We start from the raw sequence: 26,882 nt of genomic DNA on the forward strand, positions 1-26,882 counted from the left end.
AAAATGATTTGTTCTTGATGAGAAGCATTGGGAGTGACATTTACAATGATTGAGAAATACTTGGAACTACGCACTTCATTTAAGAATTTGTTGATTATTTAGTTGGTACATTTTTACTTTAGTACTAAAAATGGGCCCCCCTCAAAAGTGCAAAAACAAAAAACTACTCGTTTTTTCCTTTACAATGTTTTGCTAGGGGGGAAACTGGCCCGACTTCCCCCCCCTCTCAGAGCCACTGGCCAGGAGCAGCAAAAAGACCATTTGGTTATCTAATCAGCAGCTGCTGCTTCCAACTGGTCATATTATTCAAACAAAAATAGAAAGAAGAAAGCACTCGAATTTATTGTGACGAAAAAAATAAGAAAATTGTGAACCGTGAAGGGCTATTTTGCAGCGCATTGACGTAACATTTAAATAAGATTGTTTTATGATTTTGCAATAACTTTTAGCCTACTCTAACCGAAGTACGGTAACAAAAACAATTGATAATTGGCCCGCCCTTACGTGCACTGCTCCGCTCCAAGCCATTTGCAATAAATCAAATGGTTCGTGTCCATGACAGAATGAAAAAAAAGCGTTTCGGCAGCACAAGCTAAAGCACACAAAAAATTATTTTGTACATGTAAAATGACGTAATGTTGGTTTACAGCTAGGCTACTGATTGTCGTACGACCGTATGTTTCCTTTAGTCAGCAGTTAGATTTGTTGCATAAGGGAGCAGACTTGATTTCATTACAACGCTGGTAAAAGTACACATAGCCTACTTAAGAATGCCATCTTATAAATTGTATTATTTTGATGCTAAAGGCCGGGCAGAAGTGGCTCGCATTCTGTTTGCTTACGCCGGTGTTGAATTTGAAGATGTTCGATTTCCAAAAGAAAAATGGCCTGAACATAAAAATGGTAAGCTATGTTATAAGCGGAATAGGGCTGATTAGCTATGGCAAAAAGCAAGGACTCCGAGAAATTTGACCTAATAACCTAGGCTATATCACATTTCACAGACTGTTTGTATCGATCTGACTAAAATGATTTAAAAATAAGTTTTCTGTACATTGTTCAAAACCAGGTAGGCCTACCGTATCAGCAATTCATGAAATTTTATTAGTAAACTTGTAGCCATTGGTTTTGTCTTGATTCTTATGTTTAGTTTGTTGGTGCATCAACAGCTGATCGTTTAAGACATTAGGCCAGGGCTAATCAACTGGCGGACCGCGGTCCGAATCCGGACCTTCTGGGTGTTGAAAGTGGACCTCGGGCTTCCAGAAGCATAACTTCATTGCCACATTTTAGGGCCTCTTAAAACAGATTTCCATTAGGGAAAAGCAATTTTTTGTGATTATTCAAGGAGCTGGAGGCTTCGCCCCCAGATCCCCAATGCTTTGCCGTCTTCTCTGATGTGCGATCCACACAGCTACAGTAGCCTACAAGAAAACACAATACATTTTTCTCTTTTTTATTTGTTTGTGTCAGACAAAAATCCAAGTTCGTGTTACATACTACCTGAAAAGTGTTCGGTGCTCGTACTAGTTGTTTAGTTTTTGTGGTTGCATGTGAAATATGCACCAAATTAAGCCGCAAAGCATGGAGCATCACCAACAACCTCTCTGGGCGCTCAGCAAACTCCCCTTGTCAGTGCCCCATTTCTGCTAATGCTATAGCTTCCCAGCTAGTGCAGAACGGGGTCTACAAGACAAAGGACCGCAAGGCATCCCGCCTTGTTGCTAAGGAAGTATCTGCCCTTTGGCGAGTGGAAACACCACAAGAGGAAGCAATCTCTGGAGACTTCACTCCAGAGGACTTCGCCACCGCCCTCCTCCTAGTGAAACCACACAAGTCTCCAGGGCCGGATAAGATCTGCCCTAAGCTTGTGCTCCATGCTGGCCATGCCCTAAAGTTCTGGTTACGTAGATTCCTCTCTTCCTGCCTGCACCACCTCACAATCCCAAAAATCTGGAGAAGAGCTTTAGTAGTTGCGATCCCTAAGCCTCACAAGCCACCAGAGGACCCAAGGAGTTATCGTCCGATATCCCTCCTCTGTGTTCCTTTCAAGATCCTCGAAAGACTGATCTACGCAATCATCGACCCGCTCCTTCCAAAAGAGCAAGCTGGGTTTCGGCGCGGAAAATCCACCGTAGATCAGGTCACACTCTTAACCCAAGACATCGAGGATTGCTTTAAGGCAAAAAAGAAGGCTGGCGCTGTCTTTCTAGATCTTACAGCTGCCTATGACACCGTATGGCATCGCGGCCTGACTTGCAAGCTGCTTCGCCTGCTTCCTGACCGACATATGGTTTATATGATTATGGAACTTGTCAGGAATCGAAGCTTCACTCTCACCACCGGTAGCTCACAGCGAAGCAGACTGAGACGCCTGAAAAACGGCGTCCCACAGGGATCGGTCCTGGTTCCACTTCATTTCAACATCTACACCCACGACCTGCCAACTACGGTCTCCGCAAAATATGCTTATGCGGACGACCTGGCAATTCTCCACTCCACAACGTCGTGGGAAAATCTAGAAAACACCTTGAGCCAGGACATGAAAACTTTCTCAGCCTATCTCCAGAACTGGCGACTGAAACTCAGCGAAACCAAAACTGTGGCAGCAGCTTTCCACCTTCATAATCGGGAAGCTGATCGTGAGCTACACGTCCAGAACAACGGAAAATCTCTGTCCTTCTGCCCGGAACCAAGATATCTTGGGGTGACATTGGACAGATCGCTCACATACCGCCACCATTCGGTGTCACTGCGCAAGAAACTCACATCCCGCGCTGCGCTACTCAAGCGCCTGGCAGGCTCTAGCTGGGGGGCGAGGGCTGACATTTTGCGTATGGCAGCCTTAGCCCTTTTCTACTCTTCAGCAGAGTACTGTGGACCGATTTGGTGCCGCAGTGCTCACTGCCATAACATCGACAATGCCATAAACAGCGCACTGCGCACAGTGACCGGATGCCTGCGTCCCACACCATTGGACAATCTCCCCATTCTCGCTGGCATCCAACCCGCTGAGCTTCGTCGCGAAGAAGCCACTCTGTCCCTCGGTCGACGGGCGCTGGAGCCTAACCACCTTCTCTACCACAAGATCTCTGCTCTCCCAAACGAGCACCCCGGTCGACTGAAATCAAGACACCCATTCGTGCCAGCCGCCCAACTTCTGATCAACAAAGCTGATGTACAAGACATCTCTGCGGCTGTTTGGGCGCACCATAAATGGAGTTCTGAATGGAAGTCAACCGCCACCAGACTCTATTCGTTCATCCCCGACGCCGACACTCGCCCCATCGGTCTAACACTACCAAGACAGGCATGGGTGCGCCTCAACCGTCTCCGTACGGGCGTCGGGCTTTTTCGCTCAACCATGCACCAACGGGGAATGGCCTCTTTCTCCTCCTGTGAATGTGGTGCCGAGGAACAGACCGCAGACCACATCATCAATGACTGCTCCATCTTCAAGCCACCTAACGGAGTGGAAAGTCTGCGTGTCATGGATGATGAAACCAAAGACTGGCTGATCTCTACTAGCCTTCCAGTGTAGTCCGGGAACATCGTAAATCTGGAGTGGTAAAAGGATAGACCCTCGGCCCCAGACGCTCACACGACGACGACGACGACCGGACTGCAAAAATATTCAACTTGTCAAAATGGACCTTTGCTAACATTAGTTGAGTAGCCTTGCATTAGGCTAACCATCATCTTATTAGATAGTTAATCGAAAATCAGTTGATGCGACAAAAGGTTTCATTGCTAACGTTTTTTGCTAAAATGAACGATAGCCTACTCTTGTTTTTCAGAAATGCCTTACAAACAAGTTCCTGTTCTTGAAATCGACGGCAAAAAGTTGTGCCAGTCCGGTACAATCGTTAGATATTTGGCTCGAGAATTTGATCTTTACGGGAAATCTAACTTTGAAGCTGCCAAAGCCGACGAATTTGCCGACACATGCTATGATATTATGACGCAGATTCCTTTCGGTGAAAAAGACGAAGAAAAATTTGTAAGTTAATTTGATTTATTTCTCAGGTTGCTCACCAAAATGTGCACAGCAGACCCTGGTTGAGACTGCTGAAGGACCACTCTAGTCAAGTCATTTTATTTTGTTTCAACAGCACCATATATTAACAAACAATCAGAGTAAATGTAATTGTCAAAACAATGCATTGTACAACAGAACTGTTGGTTTGATTATGGCGCAATCAGGATGGTAGCGAAAGACCATAAGCAGTCATCTAGTCAGCCAACACCCCATCACAGTAAATCTAACTACACACACATTGGTGTGCAGAGGCTAGTGTTAACCACCATCTCCATCAAATTAGAAAATAATCTAAAAAAATCTTCGTTTTGTTTTTATAACCTATAGGCAGGGTTGCCATCGACATGGACCCAAAAATAAGGACAGCCGAATGTATTTATACGAGCCGTGTCATATCATATTCCATACTTTTTGCCTGAAACAATCTGCTCCAGCAACTCCTTGTTATTAGAAATTGCTTTATGGATCTCACGGCAACTCAGGTATAGGTTTATCTTTACTTGTAGCTGGGATTTGACTGTCATTTCACTAAGTCTGTTCCCTTCCTTGGTCCACTGCGCCGAAACAAGAGAGAACACTCTTTCCACAAACGCATTGCTGACCGGAAACGAGAAAATGATGCTAACCGGCATGCAGAGCAGCGGAAACGAGTTATTTCCGGTAAAGATCTGCATCCACTTGACCTCAGGTTCATCCTTGCTGAACAGATCATCTGGAATCTTCTTGAGCAGAGCGTAAACAGCCGAGACCTCATCGAAAGCTCATCTTTCATTGCTATTAGTGGATCAACTTGCTTCGCCAACCCCTTGACTTCCTCGTACTCGATTGCTTGATCTTTCAGCAGGGTCCAGTTGATGTGCGTTGGATGCTTCTCAAATCGATACCACTTGTTGATATATTCCTAGGTAATGGTGTAGAACTCCTGGAAGCTCACTTTGAGAACCTTAGCATGCTCTTCATCGACTGTTCTTGGTAGTTCGTCTGTTGTTGCCACTTGTAACATAACTTGTAACCAAAATGCCTATGGCATTTGCTTACATGACATCTCTGATCATTTACCTATTTTCTTATGTGTTAAAAATAAAAATGTAGTGTGTAATTCACCCACTAAAAAAATTCGAAGCTTAAAAAACTTTTGTCTTGACAGCTTCTTATGCGATTTAGAGTCTAATTTGAATGAAGTAAATACTGATTGTGATAACGCAGACAACTTGATGCACTCTTTTATTATGCGATTTCAAGCAACACTAGATAAACATGCACCACTTAGAAACATGTCGAGAACTGAAATTAAGCTCTCTAACAAACCATGGATAACAAAAGGCACTCATAAATCTATTAAAACAAAAAACAGACTATTTAGATATTGGATAAAAAATAAAAATGAATCAGCAAAGAGGAAATACAAAGCATATTGCAATAAGCTGAATCATTTGAAACAATCACTGAAAAATCAACATTATAAAAAAAAGTTTGAAGAAACAAAAAGTGACTCCAAGAAAACATGGAAGATCATTCATGAGATGATAGAGGGGAAAAGAAATTCGAATAATAAAAAGCTTCCTTCAACTATGACTATAAATGATAAAAGCTATAAAACAGATTCTATTGAATTCATTAATTTATTAAATAATTACTTCACAAATATTGGAACTTCAATGGCAGCTAAAATTCCAAATTCAAATGTAAATTTTGAATCTTTCATATTAAACAGAAAATGTTCTTCTTTTGGCTTTCCTGATATAAATGAGATAGAAGTATCTGATGCTATAAGGAGCCTCAAAGCAAATAAAGCTTCAGGCATTTTTGAAATACCTTCTAAATTTATTAAAATGGCTAATGTAATTATATGCCCTTTTTTAACAAAAGTACTGAATAAATGTGTCTTGCAAGAAATTTTTCCTGATGTACTCAAAAAGAGTCTGATAATACCTGTACCAAAAATTAGTTCACCTTTACACTTTACAGATTTGCGACCAATTTCTTTATTGCCAACTTTTGCCAAAATTTTCGAAAAAATTCTATATAAACGGATGATGAATTTTATTGACAAATATAATATTTTAACCCCAGCTCAACATGGTTTTCGTGAAAATGATTCAACAAGCTTAGCATTGACAAAAATTTATGATGATTTACTTTCTAACTTGAATGATCATAAATACACATGCTCGGTTTTTGTTGATTTAAGTAAAGCTTTCGATACAGTTGATCATGGCATACTTTTAAAAAAACTTCACCATTATGGCTTTCGTGGCAAGTTTTTAAACGTTTTAACATCTTATCTAACAAATAGAATTCAAAGTACAAAGATTAACGGTAAGAATTCTAATTTCAATGTTGTTAAATGTGGTGTCCCACAGGGGTCAATCCTTGGTCCCTTGCTTTTTCTTCTTTATGTGAATGATCTTCCAAATGCATCTTCTTTTTCAACTACACTTTTTGCTGATGACTCAAACTTTCATATGTCAGATAAATGCCTGTCATCTCTCCAAAAAAATGTCAATAGAGAAATAGAAAAAATTGATGTGTGGATGAAATCCAATAAACTTTCATTAAATTATAGTAAAACTACTTATATGATCCTCTGCAACAGAAAAAGTGCAGCAGAAAATTTTAGTCTGTCCATTAGTGGCCGATCCATCGAAAGGAAGAAATGTATAAACTATCTAGGTGTAACTTTGGATGAGCGATTGACATGGGATAGTCATATTATTAATCTTAGAAAGCAGCTTGCAAAGGTCGGCGGCATAGCATTTAAGCTGAGATACATTGCCCCTTTAACAGTATTACGGGCTTTATATTATGCTTTGTTTCAATCCAAGATCCAATACTCGATTATAAATTGGGGACGAGCTAACTCTACATTGCTTGCTCCACTACAAGTGTTACAAAACAAGTTCATTCGATCCTGCTTATTTTTGCCGAGGTCAACAAATACAACTGTTCTTTATCACCAATTTAATGTGCTCAGAATTGACGATATTATTAAATTAGAAACTGCAAAATTTATGTACAAATATGTGCACAAAATGCTGCCCCGGGCCTTTGCTGGCTGCTTTATTTTTGTAAATGAAATTCACCATCATAAAACCCGTCAGAACCAAAAAAATGATTTATATTTGCCTTCTACAACGTCAAACTCTGGTAAAAAGATGCTATGTTTTAATGGAGTGAAACTATGGAATCAAGTACCAAAAGAAATAAAAGAAAAGTCTTACAATGTTTTTAAATTTAAATATAAATGTTTATTAAAGAATTTTGTACAATGATCACTCCTGAAACGTATCATCCGCTTATTTCTCTTCACAATATTTTTTTATGTTGCCCTGTGTTATTCCATTGTTAATGTATTGTTAATTCCATTGTTAATTTTTACAAATTAAAGTGCTGGTATTGTGCTATTTATTATATACCGTATGTGTTAATGTTCTTAATTTTGGGTCTTTTGTTTAAATGTTTGGGTGGCAGCTGACTTTGGTGACCTTTTGGTCTTTCGCTGCCATCCTTGTTGCGCGACTTATTTGTGTTTATTGTGTTTTTGCTTTTTGTGTCTTTCTTTTTCGCCAACAAAACAAAAAATAAACTGAACTGAACTGTTGCTCCGAAAAACCCTGAACGCTGGCGTTGCAATATTTTGATCTTGAAAGGTTCAATTATCTCAGCTGGTTCTGGAAACAATGCAGTTGACTTTGCGGGAGTAACAGTAGTTTATTGAAGAGCAAGAGTGCGCTGTGGAGGAATGATACGATGATCAGTGACTCTTCTGATTTAAAGAAGTCCTCCAATATTCTTGGTGGATGTTTCAGCGAAAGAAAATGCGCTTTGAGTGGTTCCCAGAGATCGATCATTTGCTCGAGTACAGCATCAAGTGTGGTCTATCGAGTCGGCGTGTGTGTTGGTAGAGTCGAGTAGTTGCTATCAAGCTCCTCACAGAAAAGCTTGAGCCTCAACTTTCTACCAGTTTGGCTTTTGAAGTGGCTACCAATCTTCAGTACGATTGTTTCTACTGTATCATGTCAAGTGTGAGGCGCTCTGATCCCTTCTCTGCTGCATTATGCAAAATATGAGCAGGGCAGCCGACTGGGATCAGATGCAATGTTTGCTCTTTGAGAAGAGAGAAGACGTGGTTTTTTCCACTATACTTTGATCCTCCAAAATTCACTGGTGCATTATCGGCACAAAGGGATGACAGCTGTTTCATGTCTAGGCCATTCTCTTGAATAGAGGAGAGAATAAATTTCGTGATCTGTGCCGAGGTCTAGCTTGGCATCGATCGCAGGTCAAGAAGATGCACTCGCACTCCAACTTTGGCGTTGAAAAATTCTGATGACTAGACTAAAGGAAACTAATTAGACTAAATTTAGATTAATGCAACACCGGATACCAGAAAAAAACGATCGAAGTTCTGTAATTGTTGAAAATAAGACAAAATGAGGACGCAAGTCGAAAATAAGGACATTTCTTAGAAATAAGGACATTTAAGTTTTCCAAGACCGGACCTTTCAAAATAAGGACAAATCTTAGAAATAAGGATGGTATGGCAACCCTGCCTATGGGTTACTACGAGGCATTGTTACTTTTGTATTTTTTTGATCTCAGAAAACCGTTTTCAGCAGGTGAATATTAATAGAAAGGAGGTGACTAACACAGCCGTTTTGAAGTTAAACATTAATTCTTTCAAAACCACCCTAGTTTCTTGAACAGCCTAAAGCAGTGGTTCTTAACCGGGGGGGGGGGCGTGAAGCATTTCTCAAGGGGGGCGCGAGTTCTACAACAATTTTAATTTTTTTAATTAGGCCTACTTTAATGTTCTAGGGCCTATGATGTTCGTCATATTTTGTATTTTGTCTTATTTTATATTGTATTCAGTAATTCTTGCTTTATTAGTTAGACTAGAACTTCACAAAACTATTTTGCGCTAAACTCCTTCAGATTTATATCATTTTCAACGCTGCTTCATTTTTACTTTTTTGTTCAAATTGCTTTTTTACAGCTTTATTTACTTAATACTTAATGCTTAAACTTTAAGGGAAAAAAAATCAACATCATTAAGCATTATGACAACATTCGAACTTTTATAGCCAAACTCGATCTCTGGAAGAGTCGAAGTGAACAAGGAAATCCAGCGAGCTTCAGTGTCACAATCAATGTGCAAAGCCTCGCGTCGGGCTGCTTTGCGTCTTGACAGAATGTGCTGTTTTCATTATGGAATCTTGAGCGATGTGTTATTATCGGGTATTGACCTAAAGTAACCTCTGATGACGAAATCTGTATTATGTAACATGTTTTCTACAACCTTCGGTCCTACGTGACATTCTAGAGACTTCTGTTGTTTACATTTAAATGCTGCTTGATAGAACAATGGTTCTTTATGATGTAACCTCACGTAACCTTCTCGAAGTTACTGGACTGAACAACCAACTATAAATAGTGGTGTAGTTTGTGTAATTATTATTCTGAGAATTATGATGATTATTATTGAGTTGGTTATGAGAGTTGTGCTATGAGTTGTGGATTGGTAGTTGATGCAGAAATTAGAGTTATTTGAGGAGCCGTTCGTTAAAGTTTTTCAAGAAGTCAGATTATCATTTCACTAGTAGAATTATTCGACATTTAATTGACTGCTTTTCGGTTTGACCCATTAAACTATGTCATTGAACCTTTCCAAGTCTTTTTCCTGGTAAGAGATAGAAAGAAATCGTGACATTCAATAACTTGGATTCTGCCGCAGTTCATCAAATACTTTCCAGATCTGGATGAGAAGCGTGAAACCTTGAAGTTCATCAGAAACCCGTTTCAATGCGAAGTAGTTGATATTTTCGAAGAAGGACAAGAGGAGTTTCTTGAGATGAAGTTCAACTCCACACTCCACAGCTAAAGAAGATTTCAAAGAACTGGAACTTGAGACGTTCTGGGCCAATTACTTTCCTGTTTACCCTCTTATCGCAACTCGGGCTCTTCGAATTCTAACAATGTTTGGATCCACGTATCTTTTGTGAAGCTGCATTTTCTGCTCTCTTTGCTATCAAGACCAAGTACAGAAACAGGCTGAGAGTTGAAGGAGACTTACGTGGTTCACTCTCTGGAGTTAAACCTCGCATTAAAAATCTAGCCGATAAAAAGCAGTGTCAAGTATCTCACTGATGTGTACAATAAAGAGACAAAAATGCAATTTTTTTGGTATGATACTTATTTAAAATCTAGGGGGGCGCGAGCAGTGCTGGTCTTTGGGGTGTGCAAACCGTGCGATCGCACAGGGCCCGCAAATTAGGGGGCCCGCAATTTACTCAGAAAATGCAGTAATTTTGTCATTTCCAATTGAAAAATTCAACAAGTGAATTCAACAAAGGAATTAGCAACAAGAAAACATAGAAACTCAACGGTTGCAACCTATTTCGTCCCCTGAACATTTCGTACCCTGAAAAGATCGAGAAAAAAAAAACTACATAGCCGAAGTTGCTGATCGGAGTTGCCGCAAACGTTTCAAATTTCTCTCGATCTTTTCAGGGGACGAAATAGGTCGAAGTTTGATTTTGTTACTCCGATTTCAGGGTATGAAATCGGGGTACGAAGTTTTTAGGGGACGAAATAGGTTGCATCCAGACTCAGCATAGCTTTATTTCCGAAAAATGCCAAAGAATGCATGACCTTATCCTTATGCTATGCCACCAGACAGCACCATTTTACAGAATATTCATACCCAAATTTTGAACATGCTCTCAAAATGGCCCAAATTTAAAGTAATTTTTCAAAATTTTCTGGGAGAGGCCCCCCACACCCCCCGCCGCTGGGTGTCGCCTTCGGCGACCACGCCATCAGGCTTCACCTGCCGACCGTCAAACCACTCCCTCCCCTTTCAAAATACCTAGCTACGCAACTGAATTGGATCACTGTCATTGGGGCCCGCAAAGCATATTCCGCACAGGGCCCGAAATACCCTAAGACCGGCACTGGGCGCGAGACACATGACCATTATTGAAGGGGGGCTTGATAGAAAAAAGGTTAAGAACCACTGGCCTAAAGCATCTTTACTCTGTTTAGACATTTACATTGCGACGACATTTTGAATGATCTGCAGTAGCCTACTTCTTTCTTACTGGAACAAACCAAAGACTTTACCAGTAGGCCTATGCCTTTATAGGCTGCTGCGCTATTACAACTTCTACGTAAGGGCAATGAAAACTCATGTTGATATTTATCAGGGTGGTTCAACAAATTCGTTTAGAATGATTTTTCACATAGTTTAAATAAGCTATGATGATGCACGTAGCATCACCCCAAGCATCATCTATTTTATACCGGTAGCCTAAACAATCTTTTTTTCCAGAAAGAGTTAGTCTCCATTACTATCAAAGAGAAAATAATTTCCGGATTAGGACTGCTCGAAGCTAACATGGGAGGGAATTATTGCGCAGGTGACAAGGTGAGTCATGCCCACTGGACATAATCAATGGGTGAGCCAGGCTCAGAGGTGTTTTTGCTGTTGTGCGAAAAGCTTACACTAGCCCAGGGCTACTCAATTAATGTTAGTAAAGGTCCATTTTGACAAGTTAAATATTTTTGCTGTCCGGTGAATATTTTATATGCAACCACGAAAATTAAACAACCAGTAGCCTACGAGCACCGAAATACTTTTCGGGTAGTAGTCTATGTAACGCGACTTGAATTTTTGTCTGACACAAATAAAGAAATAAAAAAGGAAAAAATGGATTGTATTTCTTTGTAGTGTAGCTGTGTGGATCGCACATCAGAGAAGACAGCAAAGCGTTGGGGGTCTGGGGGCAAAGACCCCAGTCCCTTGGATAATAACAAAAAATTGCTTTTCCCTAATGGAAATCTGTTTAAAGAGGCCCTAAAATGTGGCAATGAAGTTATTCTTCCAAAAGCCCGAGGTCCACATTCAACACCCAGAAGGTCCGGATTCGGACCGCGGTCCGCCAGTTGAGTAGCCCTGCACTAGCTTCTAAACTAAAGTAGGCCATAAGTCCCCATAACACATTCCAGTTTCACGTAACTTTATTAGGCCTACCGTAGTCTATGTTGAATAATGGTGCGCGGAATTGTATGCGATACAGTACCGGACGTTTTTCTTTTCCTACTAACAGCTACAAGGGCAAACGCAACTTCAAACTTGTGAGCCGGGTCTGTGCCTCTGTTGAAGGCTTGGGCATTGGATAAATACTGGGCATATTGCACCATTAGGCTTAATACTTCCTACCTTCGAAGACTACCTATGTTTCTTCAATAAATGTTTTGTTTCGTGTCCACGTGACAAGTCGTGTAGGCTCCCATTGGCCTATATTTCTTTTTAAAGTGCCTGCAGCAGCCCAATATCAAATAATATTCAATTCACCTACTGGATGGAACACGACAACTAGAACTAGTGGTTGGGATTAGTCTAGTTAAGAACAAAAACAACACCAAAAAATTCAAGCGGGTGAAGCGAATGATATTTGATATTGGGCTGCTGCTACTTAAGTAGCCTGTGACACTGCTAGGATGAATTTCTAAAGAGGCTTTCTCAGCTCTCTATCCGAGGATAAAGGCTCCTACAGTGAATCTATACTAGGGATTTTAGATCATAGGGATGCGAAACTTCATCCGCTTTTGACTTATCCGCAACACTAGAAGGGTTACGTTTTTTTGTAATTTACAAAATACTTTACTTTTTATGGGTTATATAAGAAGATGAACGAATAGAGTCTGGTGGCGGTTGACTTCCATTCAGAACTTCATTTATGGTCCGTCCAAGCAGCTGCAGAGATGTCTTGTACATCAGCTTCGTTGATAAGAAGTTGAGCGGCTGGCACGAATGGGTGTCTTGATTTCAGTCGACGGGAGTGCTCGTTTGGGAGAGCAGAGATCTTGTGGTGGAGAACAGGGCCGGATTTAGCTGATGGGGGGCCCGGGGCACTTTTAGATCCGGAGGCCCCCTGCAAAAAAAATTTTCGCGCCACGGAGCGCGAAAAACCACCTCTGCGTCTACAGTAGCATCAATCCAGCACTGCACAGCATTTTGCAGAAATTTCAAAGGCTGAAAGGAAGAAAAAAATAACACAAAATCACATTTTTTCCACGTAGGGGGGCTCTTCAAAAGTCGGGGGCCCGGGGAACCTGCCCCCTCTGCCCCCCCTAAATCCGGGCCTGGAGGAGAAGGTGGTTAGGCTCCAGCGCCCGTCGACCGAGGGACAGAGTGGCTTCTTCGCGACGAAGCTCAGCGGGTTGGATGCCAGCGAGAATTGGGAGATTGTCCAATGGTGTGGGACGCAGGCATCCGGTCACTGTGCGCAGGGCGCTGTTTATGGCAGTGTCATTGTTATGGCAGTGAGCACTGCGGCACCAAACAGGTGTACAGCACTCTGTTGAAGAGTAGACAAGGGCTAAGGCTGCCATACGCAAAGTGTCAGCCCTCGCCCCCCAGCTAGAGCCTGCCAGGCGCTTGAGTAGCGCAGCGCGGGATGTGAGTTTCTTGCGCAGTGACACCGAATGGTGGCGGTATGTGAGCGATCTGTCGAGTGTCACCCCAAGATATCTTGGTTCCGGGCAGAAGGACAGAGATTTTCCGTTGTTCTGGACGTGTAGCTCACGATCAGCTTCCTGATTATGGAGGTGGAAAGCTGCTGCCACAGTTTTGGTTTCGCTGAGTTTCAGTCGCCAGTTCTGGAGATAGGCTGAGAGAGTTTTCATGTCCTGGCTCAAGGTGTTTTCTAAATTTTTCCACGACTTTGTGGAATGGAGAATTGCCAGGTCGTTCGCAAAAGCATATTTTGCGGAGACCGTAGTTGGCAGGTCGTGGGTGTAGATGTTGAAATGAAGTGGAACCAGGACCGATCCCTGTGGGACGCCGTTTTTCAGGCGTCTCAGTCTGCTTCGCCGTGAGCTACCGGTGGTGAGGGTGAAGCTTCGATTCCTGACAAGTTCCATAATCATATGAACCATATGTCGGTCAGGAAGCAGGCGAAGCAGCTTGCAAGTAAGGCCGCGATGCTATACGGTGTCATAGGCAGCTGTAAGATCTAGAAAGACAGCGCCGGCCTTCTTTTTTGCCTCAAAGCAATCCTCGATGTCTTGGGTTAAGAGTGTGACCTGATCTACGGTGGATTTTCCGCGCCGAAACCCAGCTTGCACTTTTGGAAGGAGCGGGTCGATGATTGGGTTGACACGTGCGTAGATCAGTCTTTCGAGGATCTTGAAAGGAACACAGAGGAGGGATATCGGACGATAACTCCTTGGGTCCTCTGGTGGCTTGTGAGGCTTAGGGATCGCAACTACTAAAGCTCTTCTCCAGATTTTTGGGATTGTGGGGTGGTGCAGGCAGGAAGAGAGGAATCTACGTAACCAGAACTTTAGGGCATGGCCAGCATGGAGCACAAGCTCAGGGCAGATCTTATCCGGACCTGAAGACTTGTGTGGTTTCACTAGGAGGAGGGCGGTGGCGAAGTCCTCTGGAGTTAAGTCTCCAGAGATTGCTTCCTCTTGTTGTGTTTCCACTCGCCAAAGGGCAGATACTTCCTTAGCAACAAGGCGGAATGCCTTGCGGTCCTTTGTCTTGTAGACCCCGTTCTACACTAGCTGGGAAGCTATGGCATTAGCAGAAATGGGGCACTGACGAGGGGAGTTTGCTGAGCGCCCAGAGAGGTTGTTGATGATGCTCCATGCTTTGCGGCTTGAGTGTGAGAAGTCGATGGTTTGGACAGCTTCGTTCCATCGGGGAGTCTCTAAGTCATCCATAGGGGAGTCTTAAAATCTTATTTGAGCAAAGAATCTCTGTTCTTTAATCTAGGTACCGTACTGTATAATAGGCCTATCTGTAACAGGGTAGTTTAATTTTTTTGTGCTCACTTCATAATAGCCTTTGGTTTTCTGCAGTTGACGTACGCCGATATTGGCTTTTCTGTGGCAGCGGAATTTTTATTGGGGTTTTCTCCTACAATACTGGACGCAACTCCGAAATTGAAAGCAAACTTCGAGAAACTGATCGCACTTCCAAACATCGCCAAGTACCTGCAGAAAAGTAAAACAGCTTTGTAACCACTTTGCAAGCGGAGGAACACGTCAATTTCTCTTACCGTTATTAGTTTTAACAACCGTAGTTTATTAATCTCATGTTTCATTATATTTAGCAGACATTTTCAGATACTTTAGGTGGACTAGCCTACTGTATTTTGATTGTACTGAACAACAATCTGGCTTACAGTTGCAATAAAAACTAAATACCGTACGGAAGCAATTTATTGTTTTTTGGTGGTGACAATGTAAGTAATCTTGCGGCCTGCTTTACATTCTAAGGATATTTAGTCGAGTTACTAAGCCCGGCGTTTCACTTAAGGCAGACACTAAACCAAAAGTAGCCTATCCAACACAAAGGCGGCCCCGTTAGCTTAGTGGTTAAGCGCCCGACTTAAGATCACGCGATGTTGGTTCGGCTCTCGAGGTGTTAGCTTGAGCAACGTATTTCACGACTGCTTTCCCTTCAGTTGCAGTTAATGGATGGAATAATTCTCCAGCAACAACACTTCAACAAGAAAATACTTCACTCGCGATAGGCTTACAAGTTTACAGACAAATGAGTAGGCTATGCGTTATTCTCGTGATTAAAAGTCGTTTTATTATTGCACAAGTTAAAAATTGCAGGGATAACCAGTAGCCTACGTTTGTAAGAGAGTGAGATTATTGTGTGTTTGGCCTGATGTGAGTTACTTAACTAAATTAAAATGACATCATGAAAGCTAGGGCGATCGCATTTACTTTTCACACAGGGCTCTCTGATGGTGTGCAAAACCTGCGAGGTTATGAAGCCATTTACAGAAGACACTCGCGAGTGCTGTCACGCAGGCCACCTTGAGATAGGCGACTATTGTCATCTTACTCACAATCAACTAGTCGACAAGCAGTAACGTTGGCAGGGGATAGACTACTTTTGTACTCCGTGTGATTTCAGGGGTCTGAAGTATTTCGGAGGGTTGTGTAGTTGAATGGAATTAAGCCACACGTTGTTTTGATGCACAATAATAGAGCATTTGCATCAAGTCTACTTTATTCTAAAGAACTTCGGACTTTTGAGAGAAAACTATCTGCTTCCTCAAAGATTTTACTGGTGTTTCCCTTTTTCACTTGTTTTTTTTTAGCCGTGTCTTGTTTTGAGAGCATGGCTTTAGAGATGGATCATATTACTATCCGGACACATTTGCTGCTGTAGGAAAGAGCTGCTGTCGTGAATTATTAAACAACAGTGGTCTAAAGACGTCAAAGCATCCAGATTTTGTAAGGTTGTACCAGGTTTTGGGAAGCATTTTACCCAAGTAGGCCTATAAGCAAAATGATCGATCTCATAATCTACACACTATAGGAGGGATTCTTAACCAGGGTTCACGCGCCACTATGGGGTACGACTACGAGACCTGATCTTTGGGGATGCGCGGATGCTGAATCATTAGGATTAGTTATAATATGACGCAAGAAGCAATGTTTTTTGTCAGGTTTTAACAAAAATGTTGAACTATAGGCGATTACTTTTCAGCCATTCTAAGAGGGGGTGCGAGAACCCGTTCGTGATTTTAAGGGTTGCCAACAAGGTTAAGACCCACTGCATAGGCAAGATTATCAAATGTTTTATTTAACAATTTTAATCTGAAACTTGGGAAATCGATCAATAACACGATGACATAACAATATTAGACTATTTCGATGCAGTGCGAGCATCTTTGAAGTTGCAAATATAGCAAACACATCAAATATATTCTAAAAAAGCTAACATCAAATGAATTACAAACGCAAGTGCAACGAACTCAAGACTATGCTTTACAGAGAAAATATAAACTGCATCAAGATACTAGAAATGGAAACAGCGACGTTTGAATCAGTGAGTCGCAGATTGGACATAGTTTGGTTGACCGTGGGAATCTTTAATTCAGGATAGCAGTGACATCAACACAATTAGACTACCAGGTAGCGATAATACATGATGGCTGAAAACTGAACAATGTAAACAGCTGTTTAACATTATATGCACGCTACAAACATTGCACATAAACTGAAGTAAACAAAGATTCAAGTAAAAAGGTCTATATAGGTCATTATACTTTTATAACACCATGATATAGCCCACTTTAGGCCTACAATTTGAATATAACATATAAACAAAAGTAAGCAGCCTACTCAGGTGGGTTATGAATCGACACCCAACATAAAAAATTTACGCGAAGATTGCCATTGTACAGTATGTCTTAGGCAATTACAAAAATAAGCTGGTCGCAGTTTTTATTGAACTTTTTTATTTCATACCACCGTTGAAGAAAAACTTCATATTTGGGAGTAAAAAAGCAATGATATGACGTCATGGCATTTGAACAGCTCAAAGTTTATTTGGATTTACTTTTGTGACAATGGAAATTGTAAGTAGACGTATTTCAAGTGTGGTCGTAATAGCAGCAAATATATTCTCACAGATGATAAGAATTACATCGAATACAACAGCTGCACTTGCAAATGTTCAACCTAAAAATAACCACTGGGAAATTTTCAGAGAACATTTTCGTTTTCATAAAACACTTTTTAAAACAAAACAGTATGAGATAGCTGCATCATGGAAGCCTGCAAAGCGATTTACACTTACAGAGAAGTAAACTGACATAATTTGGTTGAATATCGACGTTTTTCATCAGGTGTAGTATTTGAGTGACATCCAGTTTTTGGTTTCATGATATTAGGCTGGTCTCAAGCTACAAGACAAAAGTGTATTTTAAGAATATCATTTGCAATCACAAAACCCGCATAATTTGTTGCAACCATTTTATGAACAGCATAGCCGGTTGCATAGCCGAGTGGTGAGAGCCCTGGAACGGCATTCGAAAGGGCGGCGGTTCGATACCGCTTAAGAGCATGCGGCTGTGTCTTTGGCAGGACACTTTATGGCATGCTTAAAGGAGGACACGAAGATTGGCTTCCTTGCCTTCCCGTCTACTAAATCTTCAACTACCAGGTTTAAGCCTGGATACGACAACAACAACATAGCCTGTGTAAGTGCGTGTGTGTTAAGTCATAGTCCAAATTTCACAACACAATGGCATATTGTATCATGTGACTACTAAGATCATTTGAAAGTTCGCTTTGGTAAAAACAAACAAGATCTTTTTTTTGTGTACATAGCAACTTGATATACATATACATTACTACATGTTCAGTCATTTTTGTACACAATATTTACGACGAAATAAAACTCATTTTAATATAAACATGATAGTACATTGCAAATAGGCCGATTTCAATACAAAGTCACCATATGGCATGAAAAAAATGTGGCGAAATATAAAATGGCACAGAAGAATCATTCTCATACATTTGATAAGAGCTCAATGTCTCTTTTAAAGCTTAAAAGTAGCAAACTGTTTCTGGGGACAAAAACAAACCACCAGTAACAATTGTACAACAAAACAGTAACAAGAAATTATAGAAGGAGAAGGATGGATAAAAAAGCGTGTGCAGTACACCACTATAATATCTCAAAAATACGCCTAAGTGACACCTTCGACACAAACCAATATCTAGCCGAGTGGCAAGAGTCGTTTCATTTATTACTCTTAAAGCTGAACTTGCTGAACATTTTCCGAATGTTCATTGGTTTTCGCAGCCACACGGTCAACTGAAATTCCAGATGATAATACAAAAAACTCGGAAGAAATATTGAAATTCAGTGGATGAAATGCAATTGGAGATTTACATTTTGTACAATGATAAAACTGAAGAGCGATGTTATCACTATTACTCCACACTGCATCAAGCGTTATCCCATATTCAGTTTTTACTGTTTTCTCAAGTTTACAATGCTTTGGTAATTCTGACAAAACAAGTAAAGCACGGGCATTTGGAAAAGCAGTATTTATGTAAACAAAGTTCCAGTCAAATATCCATGTTGCTTTCTTAACGCAAAACAACTGTCCCGCACACGATTCACAGCTCACAACGTGAATCATTTCATTTTCTGCTACATCAATAGCTTGAGGATCTTGTAACAAATCTTCTAGAATTAGTAATTCGTGTGATTCATCAGCGAAATAGTTCTGGTCTATTTCTTTCTTCGATCGGCCTGAGACTTGCTCAGCCAGTGGGGTATAGTCTAAAGATTTTTTCAACTTTTTTGAAAAGTTTTGATCAAATGTAGGGTTTTCCTTTGACACATTGTTGACTTTACGCTTTGATGGAGTAACTACTTCATCATCAACATCCGAGGTTTCTGGAGTATCAGAGATACGGATTACATCTGACACTGCATCCGATACCAATAACACGGAGGCATCATCTGATACAATGCCAGTCTTCTGCATGGCTGTACCCTGCTCTACTACAGATGCCAAGTCTGTAGAAGCAGTTGTGTTTGCTGCAAGTTCGTGACTTTTAGTTGTTCTTCTTTCAAGAATAGTTCGGTTTGGAGAAGCATTAAAGAACACATCTGCTGAAGATAAATTATCGTTATGGGATGTACACAACAAATCATTTAGAAAAGACTCGTTTTCATCTTCTGGCCATCCCATCTCGTTACTTTCACTGGTCTGGGGTTTTGAAATATTGACAGAGCTGTTAAACGATGACGACGAAATACTTTCAGGTGTTAAAACTGTGAGGTCAGAATTTGATTGGGACAATTTAAAAGAGACGTCAGAAGTGGATGTTGTATTCATCTGTTCTGGAAGAGGTAAAGTTCCATGAGCATCTGTTTCGGTGATACATTTCTGATTTCCAATCTTCTGAAAAAATAAGTTCAAAGAGTCAACGACTGGCTGAAAACCAAAATGTGACGTCACTTTCTGCCGTACCCATTTTGAAAGACCTTTGCAGTACCTTTTTGGGTTTTTACAAAAACGGTCATCAACAATGATTAAAGCACCCCAATCATTTTTATGTCTGATGCAGCGACCCAAAGCTTGATTTAGTGCACGAAAAGCTTGAATGTTATACCAGTCACTTCCCGATAACAAGCCACGATCTCTGCAGTGCTTATCATTATACTGACGTTTCAACTCCACCTGTGGGTCTTTGTAATTGGGAAAAGGAATTCCAACTGTTAAGACTGCTCTGGCATTGTTGTCTGAAAAGTCAAGACCTTCACTTACTTTCCCCCGACATACAGCCAATAGGATTGCACCATTTGGGGATTCATCATGTTTGTTGGAAACACATTCATAAAAAGCTTGCAAAACTCCTTCAAAATTTGATTTGTTTTTCCCGTGTGGTTCACGAAAAATTGTTTTCTTTCTATTAATGTCATTCCATGAACCAGTGGATTTCCAGCGTTGACACATTTTTTCCATCATTTTGTAACTTGAAAAAAAGCATAATACTCCAAATGGGATTATGTTACATACCGACAGTATGACATGACCTAATTCATCTTGAAAATCATGCGCATTGGTGTTCTGGTAAGTTGCTTGTAAAGTTTGGTCATTAGGTCCACACCCAACAGTTCCAACCCAAACTTGTGAATCCGAAACCACGTGAGAGGCTTCAAGCTGAATTGGAAAAGGTAAGCCCAGCTCAGATGAAAATGATGTCATTGGCGACAGTGTTCCAGATGTTAAAATAATGCTATGAGAAGATGATAAATCTGAAAATGCCACTGCAGGATTTAAGCACCAAAAGTGAAGATTAACCAAAAAGTACTTAGATGCTCCTTTGTTTATTGCCACCCGGCCATTTTTTGTTCTATTCTGAGGAGGAACGCCATATTCTGACTTACGAATTATTACAACACGATAATCATCGCTATACTTCTGTTTACCAAACAACAAATTGCTTAAAACATGAAACAAACCTCCAAGAAGCTCTTGACTTGCAGAGTGCAAATTTTTTTGATTTTCTTTTCTTTCACCAACTTTGTCATTATCTACAGCTTCATTGTAGCATTTTTGCAAAATCTGCAGTGAATCTGCAGTTACTCCCCATTCATTCAAACATGCAATGAACTCTTTGCCAGACCAAACCTTCGTCCATGTTTCCTTTTCAGTCTCAATGAGATTAGCAGACGATTGTTGCAACCAACGTCCCATTTTAGTGCACAGAAGATGAAGTTGCTGATGTTGGTGCGTTTTAACACCTTCTGCTATTAAATGGTCCAAGTCGGCAACAGTATTCATCAGCTCAACTTCATTCACAGTATCACTTGCAGCTTCACGAGCACTGTCTTCAATATTATGAGCTTCATCAAAGATAATAACTTGTCCACGCACATCTATGCCCATTTGATTTCTTATTCCACGATCTATCAAATAGTTGTAAGGACAAAATATTATAGAAGCTCCTTGCTTCAGCTCTCTGGCACCATAATATGGGCACGCCTTCAGTTTTTTACCAAGATTTACCAAATCTTCTAAATCCCATGCTGAAGTAAGGTCATGGGAATGAAGACTGCCATGAGTTCGCATATTCTGTACATTTTGGTAAAAAATGCACTGACTACCTAAAAGATCTGGGTGTGTACCTTTAAGGAGATCACGACACCCATCAGTTTTTGTTTTTGATCTTTCATTGATGGGGTGTATGCAAGAGTGTTCTCGGCTAGAAAGAATGGTCATATTCACATTTTTATATTCAGTTCTGGCTAATTCATGGGTAATTTGATATATCTGCTTGTGAGTCCTAGTTCCAAACCAGATTGTAGGAGCTTGAATATCATTTAAAGTACCAATATCAAAGTCACCACAAATAGAACTGTCTTCAACTGTATGATCAGTGCTTTTGCATTGATGATCGGCTATGTCAAAAGGCACAGCAGCACCTTGCTGAATTTTTCTTTGTACTTCTTCCTGCCAAGCTAATGTCGAACACAACAAGGCAAGAGTCTTTCCACTTCCAGTAGGGCTTTCCAACAAGCAATGACTACCACTCTGCAATCCCTTTATTATTCTGCTCATCATTGATAGCTGAGACGGATAAGGTTTGCATGGGAACTTTACATTAATTCCACCAATCATGAGGTTTTTTCCAGACTCTGTTGGTGCTTCCATACTGGTAATAACTCGATACAAACTGCGCGGATAGGTGTAGTAAAATGGGTAATATCATATAAACATAAAATTAAAAGAATGCTGTCTGCTCGCACCTACATGCTTGAATCTGATGAAAACAAATATGCAATGTTAACCCATTAGTGCCCGCGCGTCCTTACAAGGACGTGAAAAGTGGGTATTTTAAATTCCGAATTGCTTTCTTCAAATTGCTGATTTTTTTCAACTTTTTTTTTCTTCGGTTAGAATAACATTATAGCTATAGAAACAGCGCAAGAGGATTTTCGTAAATAAGTTTTAGTGTTCACTATGCAACGTTCAATGTGGACCTTTTGTGAAATATGGAGCCAGCACATGGTACACGAACTGTGACCTGCAAAATCGAGGTATATAACATTGTTTTTAATCACCTTTGTTTTTTGATAAATTTATTAATATGTATAGCTATGTGCCCAAAGCGAAATATTTTATTTTTCTCTTATTACTTTTTCTGAATATAAGTTAGAAGTTAGGTGAGTCCTTGTAGGGACGCTTGGGCACTGGCGCGGACGCTTTATTGCCAAACTGTAGACATATACCGTATATAGGCAGGTTCGCCTAATGCTATATAGGATTTCGTATGTTTTCATGTTTGGGCGAAAACGAATGTTATTTGTAACGCGCTAATATTCAATTTGAAAAACTGGACGTTTTAGTTGGGGTAGTAGGTTAGGTCATCACTATCGTGTGCGGACGGTGGTGCTTCAGAATCTAGGAGTAGGCGCTTTCACTGTTTTTGTACTGTAAATTGAGGTCTTGTTATGAATGTTCATGTATCTTTAATTTATCTTTATTTTTAAAAGGAGTTCATGTATAATTAAACTTTTGCACTTTTTATAGGGAAATTCGTTTCACTGTTCAAGAAATTTTGGAAGAGTCTCCACCCAAGGAGCCCACAGATATTGTAATTTTTCCTCCTGATGAATCCGGCAACGTGAGCGATGAGGACAGTGCAAATGAAGATGAGGGTGTCAAAGACGTTAACAATGTTGGAAAAGGAATCCTGAACCAGAAAGGCGAAATAGTGATTCTTCACAAAGATAGGCTACTCAGGACATGGATTTTGTTAGAAGCCTACATTTGATAACGATAAGCCTACATTTGATAACGATGAGACAGAGGCGCTACCGGACCATTCAAAGCCAACCCATTGCGTTGGAACCCAAGAAGAAACGTAAAAAAATTACTGGCAATACAAGAAAGTGGGTCAACGCCCGTTGCCTTACATGACCTAGAAGAAGAATTATCGTACAACAAACCTGCCAAGAGACAGTTTACAGAATTACCCAGACTAATTGGAAAAGTCACACTTGCAACTAAAAAAAGGAAGTGCCGTCCTTGAAAAAGTTCTGTGTTTCCTAACTCATCATCAAGTAAAGAAGAGTTAACAGAAGAAAAGATACCACCTGTATGCGTCAGAAACAAAGATAAGATCCAGTCTACAGCCAAAAATCAACTGGGGAAAAAATTCCTCCTTTTCCTGAAGCTGAGAAGCCATGATAATTTACCCATTCATCCTGATAACGTGAAAACGTCATATGATGTTATGAAACCAGGCCTCGAAATTCGTTTTTGTTGACGGTGGACAAACGTGTCCGGTTTGAGCAGCTATCTCGGCGGACAAATTAAGTCTCACGGCGGACACACCAGTTTTAGAGTCGATCGTCATGCTTAATCACTTTATCTTGATAATTCTTCACCATTTGAGAACTATAGCTACGGTTTAGAAGGCTTGTTAAAATTGCAGTGAAGTCACTCTGAAAGGCTTTCATCAGACCAACGACGTGCGCTGGAAGAATCAAAGCGCCCTGTAGCTGCTTGATACCCGCATAACTGATTAACTTCCACGAAACGAGGTCCTGTGGCTTCTTGCGTCACAATGCTTTGGGCACGAGTAGGAAAACATCTACACTAACGCTACTATTTTCTGCTGTGCAAGGTTTCACTAGGCTTTATTCTTTAGGTTTATTTTTGCGCGTCATGTTAACAAAAGAGAATTTTCCCTGGGCCTTTTCTTTCTTACAGTAATATCAAAGCTTAACAAATTTTGTAACCAACCTTGCCTTATCAATATTACTCGGAGATCATAGCCAGACATTGTGACGTAAGACTTAAACTAAGTTGCGCGTGAATAGTGTAGAAGTACCCATACTCCCATCGATTCTTGGCGAAGAATTCACCTATGTTACGCTGATTCAATGTCATCAATCAAAGCAACGTAAAAATCGAAAGTTTTCCTGCTTGAATGGAAACTAAGCGATACGATACAATATTAACATTTTCTATATGCGTGCTAGAATGCGCGGGAAATTACATTCTCGCAAAAATTGTTCGTGCCATGACGATTTGTATCGCTAGTTCCTGTGTTATTTCTCGGCGGACAAATATGACCGATCTAGGTGGTACTTCCCGCGGACAACAAATGTTGTGACGGCGGACATGTCCGCAGTGAATTTCGAGGCCTGTGAAACTCTTCATCTCTGACTGATGGTTTTGTGAACAAAGTAGTGAGAGAGACCCAGAGGTATGCAGCACAACAAAACCAATTGGCCTTCCAGTCAAAGATGGATAATTCCTTAATAAGAGCAAGTCATGCAATAATGTTTATGGCAGGATACATCACCCCTTTCACACGCAGGAAGTATTGGGAGAGGAGAGATGATACAAGCAATGTGATGGCAAGAAAAGCCATGTCGAAGAATCTTTTTGATGAGGTAATGCGCTATAGCCATTTTTCCAACTTAAACTACCTCAAAGACGACCCACTTGAGGCATTCTATTATAATTCAACAAATTTTAGTAAGAAATGTAACCACTAGGTTTCAAAAGGTGTTGGTTTTGATATATTTTGTTGTTTACAAAATTTCAACTTCAGCAAAAAAAAATTTGAAAATCGGACAAGCGGTTTTCGAGATATCGCGTTTTGAAATTTTGTGGCTGTCACTAGGTGGCGCTGTTGATGTTTCCAATGTTTTTTTATTTTAGGGTTATATTTCAGGTAGAAAGTCGGTTGAAGTGTCTATTCCACCATTCTTCATGATGCAGAATTCAAAAATGGTGTCAATTTTAGTCTGCAAAAATCAGCTAAGGAGTTATGGGGCATTTAAAAAAATTGGGGGACCAAATGCCAACCCTCAAATTGTCATGTAGGTAACGAGATATCTTTTCTTATGAGACTTTTGTCCTTTTTGCACAATGCAACCTTTTATCAAAGACATGCAAAAGAAGTTATATGATCTATTAATGCAATATTTGAATGATGTTTGCTTATGATGTTACAATATCAAATTACAGATTTCACCAAAAAACATTTTTTTTCATTGTGACATCATCATGATTCCAACCTACATTCAGATTAATGCAATGTTTGAATGATTTTGTTTATCATTGCCTTTGACTGCCGTGTTCCGCATATAATTTATTTTCTTTGCCGTAATTTGTCACAACGCTACATTGGCAGGCTTTGCTCATCGCTCTTTCATCATTTCTAGTTTATAATTTATATTTGATACGTAATTTACTTTACTGCCGGCTTGGTTTGGTTTTCATTCAGCATTTTTTCAATATTTACGCTTTTGCTTTTTCAATTTTTTACGCTCATGTTTTGGCATTATTGCGTCACTGTAATGTTGTTTAAAACATTACTTGTAGGTTTTAACTGCCCTTTATCAGAACTGACGATGCACTGAATAAGTGCGAAATATATTTTCTGTAACATCTACTGACAACTGATCCCTGTTACCTTAGCAATTGAGGTTTTAGCTTTCTAGATATGGAACAGGGATCGTTTCAGAATAAGACTAGGTCAGAAAGCGAGGCAGACTCCGAAGAAGCTCAGCATCAGCCAAGAGCAGTTAGCTATGTTTGAATGATGCTTGCTTATGATGTCACAATAACATATTATAAATTTCCCAAAAAAACTTTTTTTTCATTATGACATCATTATGTTTCCAACCTACTCATGTTTTATAAAAGTTGTGGCAGTTTAAGGTTGTTCAATTGTTTAAGAAGGTTAGATAGCTTTTCAAACAAATGCCCTTCTGACAATCATACCTGGTTATTTTAACGCAGGACATTATTTTGGGGTTGCAACTTGCAAGTGGGTTTTATAATGCTTGACTCAATAGGTTATTATCGTACTTAAATATGTATCATACAGTTATGGTATCGCAGATATACACCACGACTAACTTTTAAAATTAAATAAAAAATACAAAAGTCTCATAAAAAAATGTTATATTATCATGAAGTATAGGCAAGAAACTTTCAAGAACAAAAAAAAATTTTGGGATATCTGGTTACCTACATGGAAATTTGAGGGTTGGCATTTGGTCCTCCAAGTTTTTAAAAAATGCTTCACAACTCCTTAGCTAATGCTTGTAGACTAAAATTGATACCATTTTTGAATAGACACTTTAACCGAATTTCTAACTCAAATATAACCCTAAAATCAAAAAACATTGGAAACATCAACAGCGCCACCTAGTGACAGCCATAAAATTTCAAAACGCGATATCTCGAAAACCGCTTGTCTGATTTTTAAAATTTTTTTTTGTCGAGATGCATTTTTCACATACTATAACATATTATGCTTTAGGCATCAAAATTGAAAACTTCGTGGTTATTTGGATTAGTTGAGTTATAATGAAATGCCTCATTTTGGAAAGTTGCCCTTCTTTTAGAGACTTTGAATGAGACAGCAGCCAAATTTGTTGAGTACGCAGCTGTAGACGAATCAATGATCTGTTATTTTGGTCCTCACCCTCTCAAGTAATTCATGAAGGGCAAACCAACAAGTTTCG

The 26,882-nt window shown here is 40.1% G+C and overlaps 2 protein-coding genes across 2 annotated transcripts; one reads left to right on the plus strand and one right to left on the minus strand.

The window, feature by feature from the left end:
- Nucleotides 1–701: 701 nt before the first annotated feature.
- LOC145779601 (hematopoietic prostaglandin D synthase-like) lies at nucleotides 702–15,258 on the plus strand. The gene is made up of 4 exons (XM_082591232.1): nucleotides 702–903; nucleotides 3,798–4,000; nucleotides 11,370–11,465; nucleotides 14,912–15,258. Exons 1-4 carry the CDS (start codon nucleotides 771–773, stop codon nucleotides 15,071–15,073), a joined length of 594 nt encoding a protein of 197 aa, XP_082447358.1. The 5' UTR covers nucleotides 702–770; the 3' UTR covers nucleotides 15,074–15,258.
- A 3,363-nt stretch (nucleotides 15,259–18,621) lies between these two features.
- On the minus strand, nucleotides 18,622–22,041 carry LOC145779761 (Fanconi anemia group J protein homolog). Its single transcript, XM_082591402.1, has one exon. The coding sequence runs from the start codon at nucleotides 22,039–22,041 to the stop codon at nucleotides 18,622–18,624; it is 3,420 nt and encodes a 1,139-aa protein (XP_082447528.1).
- Nucleotides 22,042–26,882: the final 4,841 nt, after the last annotated feature.

Source organism: Aplidium turbinatum, chromosome 11 (assembly GCF_918807975.1).
Source record: "Aplidium turbinatum chromosome 11, kaAplTurb1.1, whole genome shotgun sequence".
NCBI classification, from domain to species: Eukaryota; Metazoa; Chordata; class Ascidiacea; order Aplousobranchia; family Polyclinidae; genus Aplidium; species Aplidium turbinatum.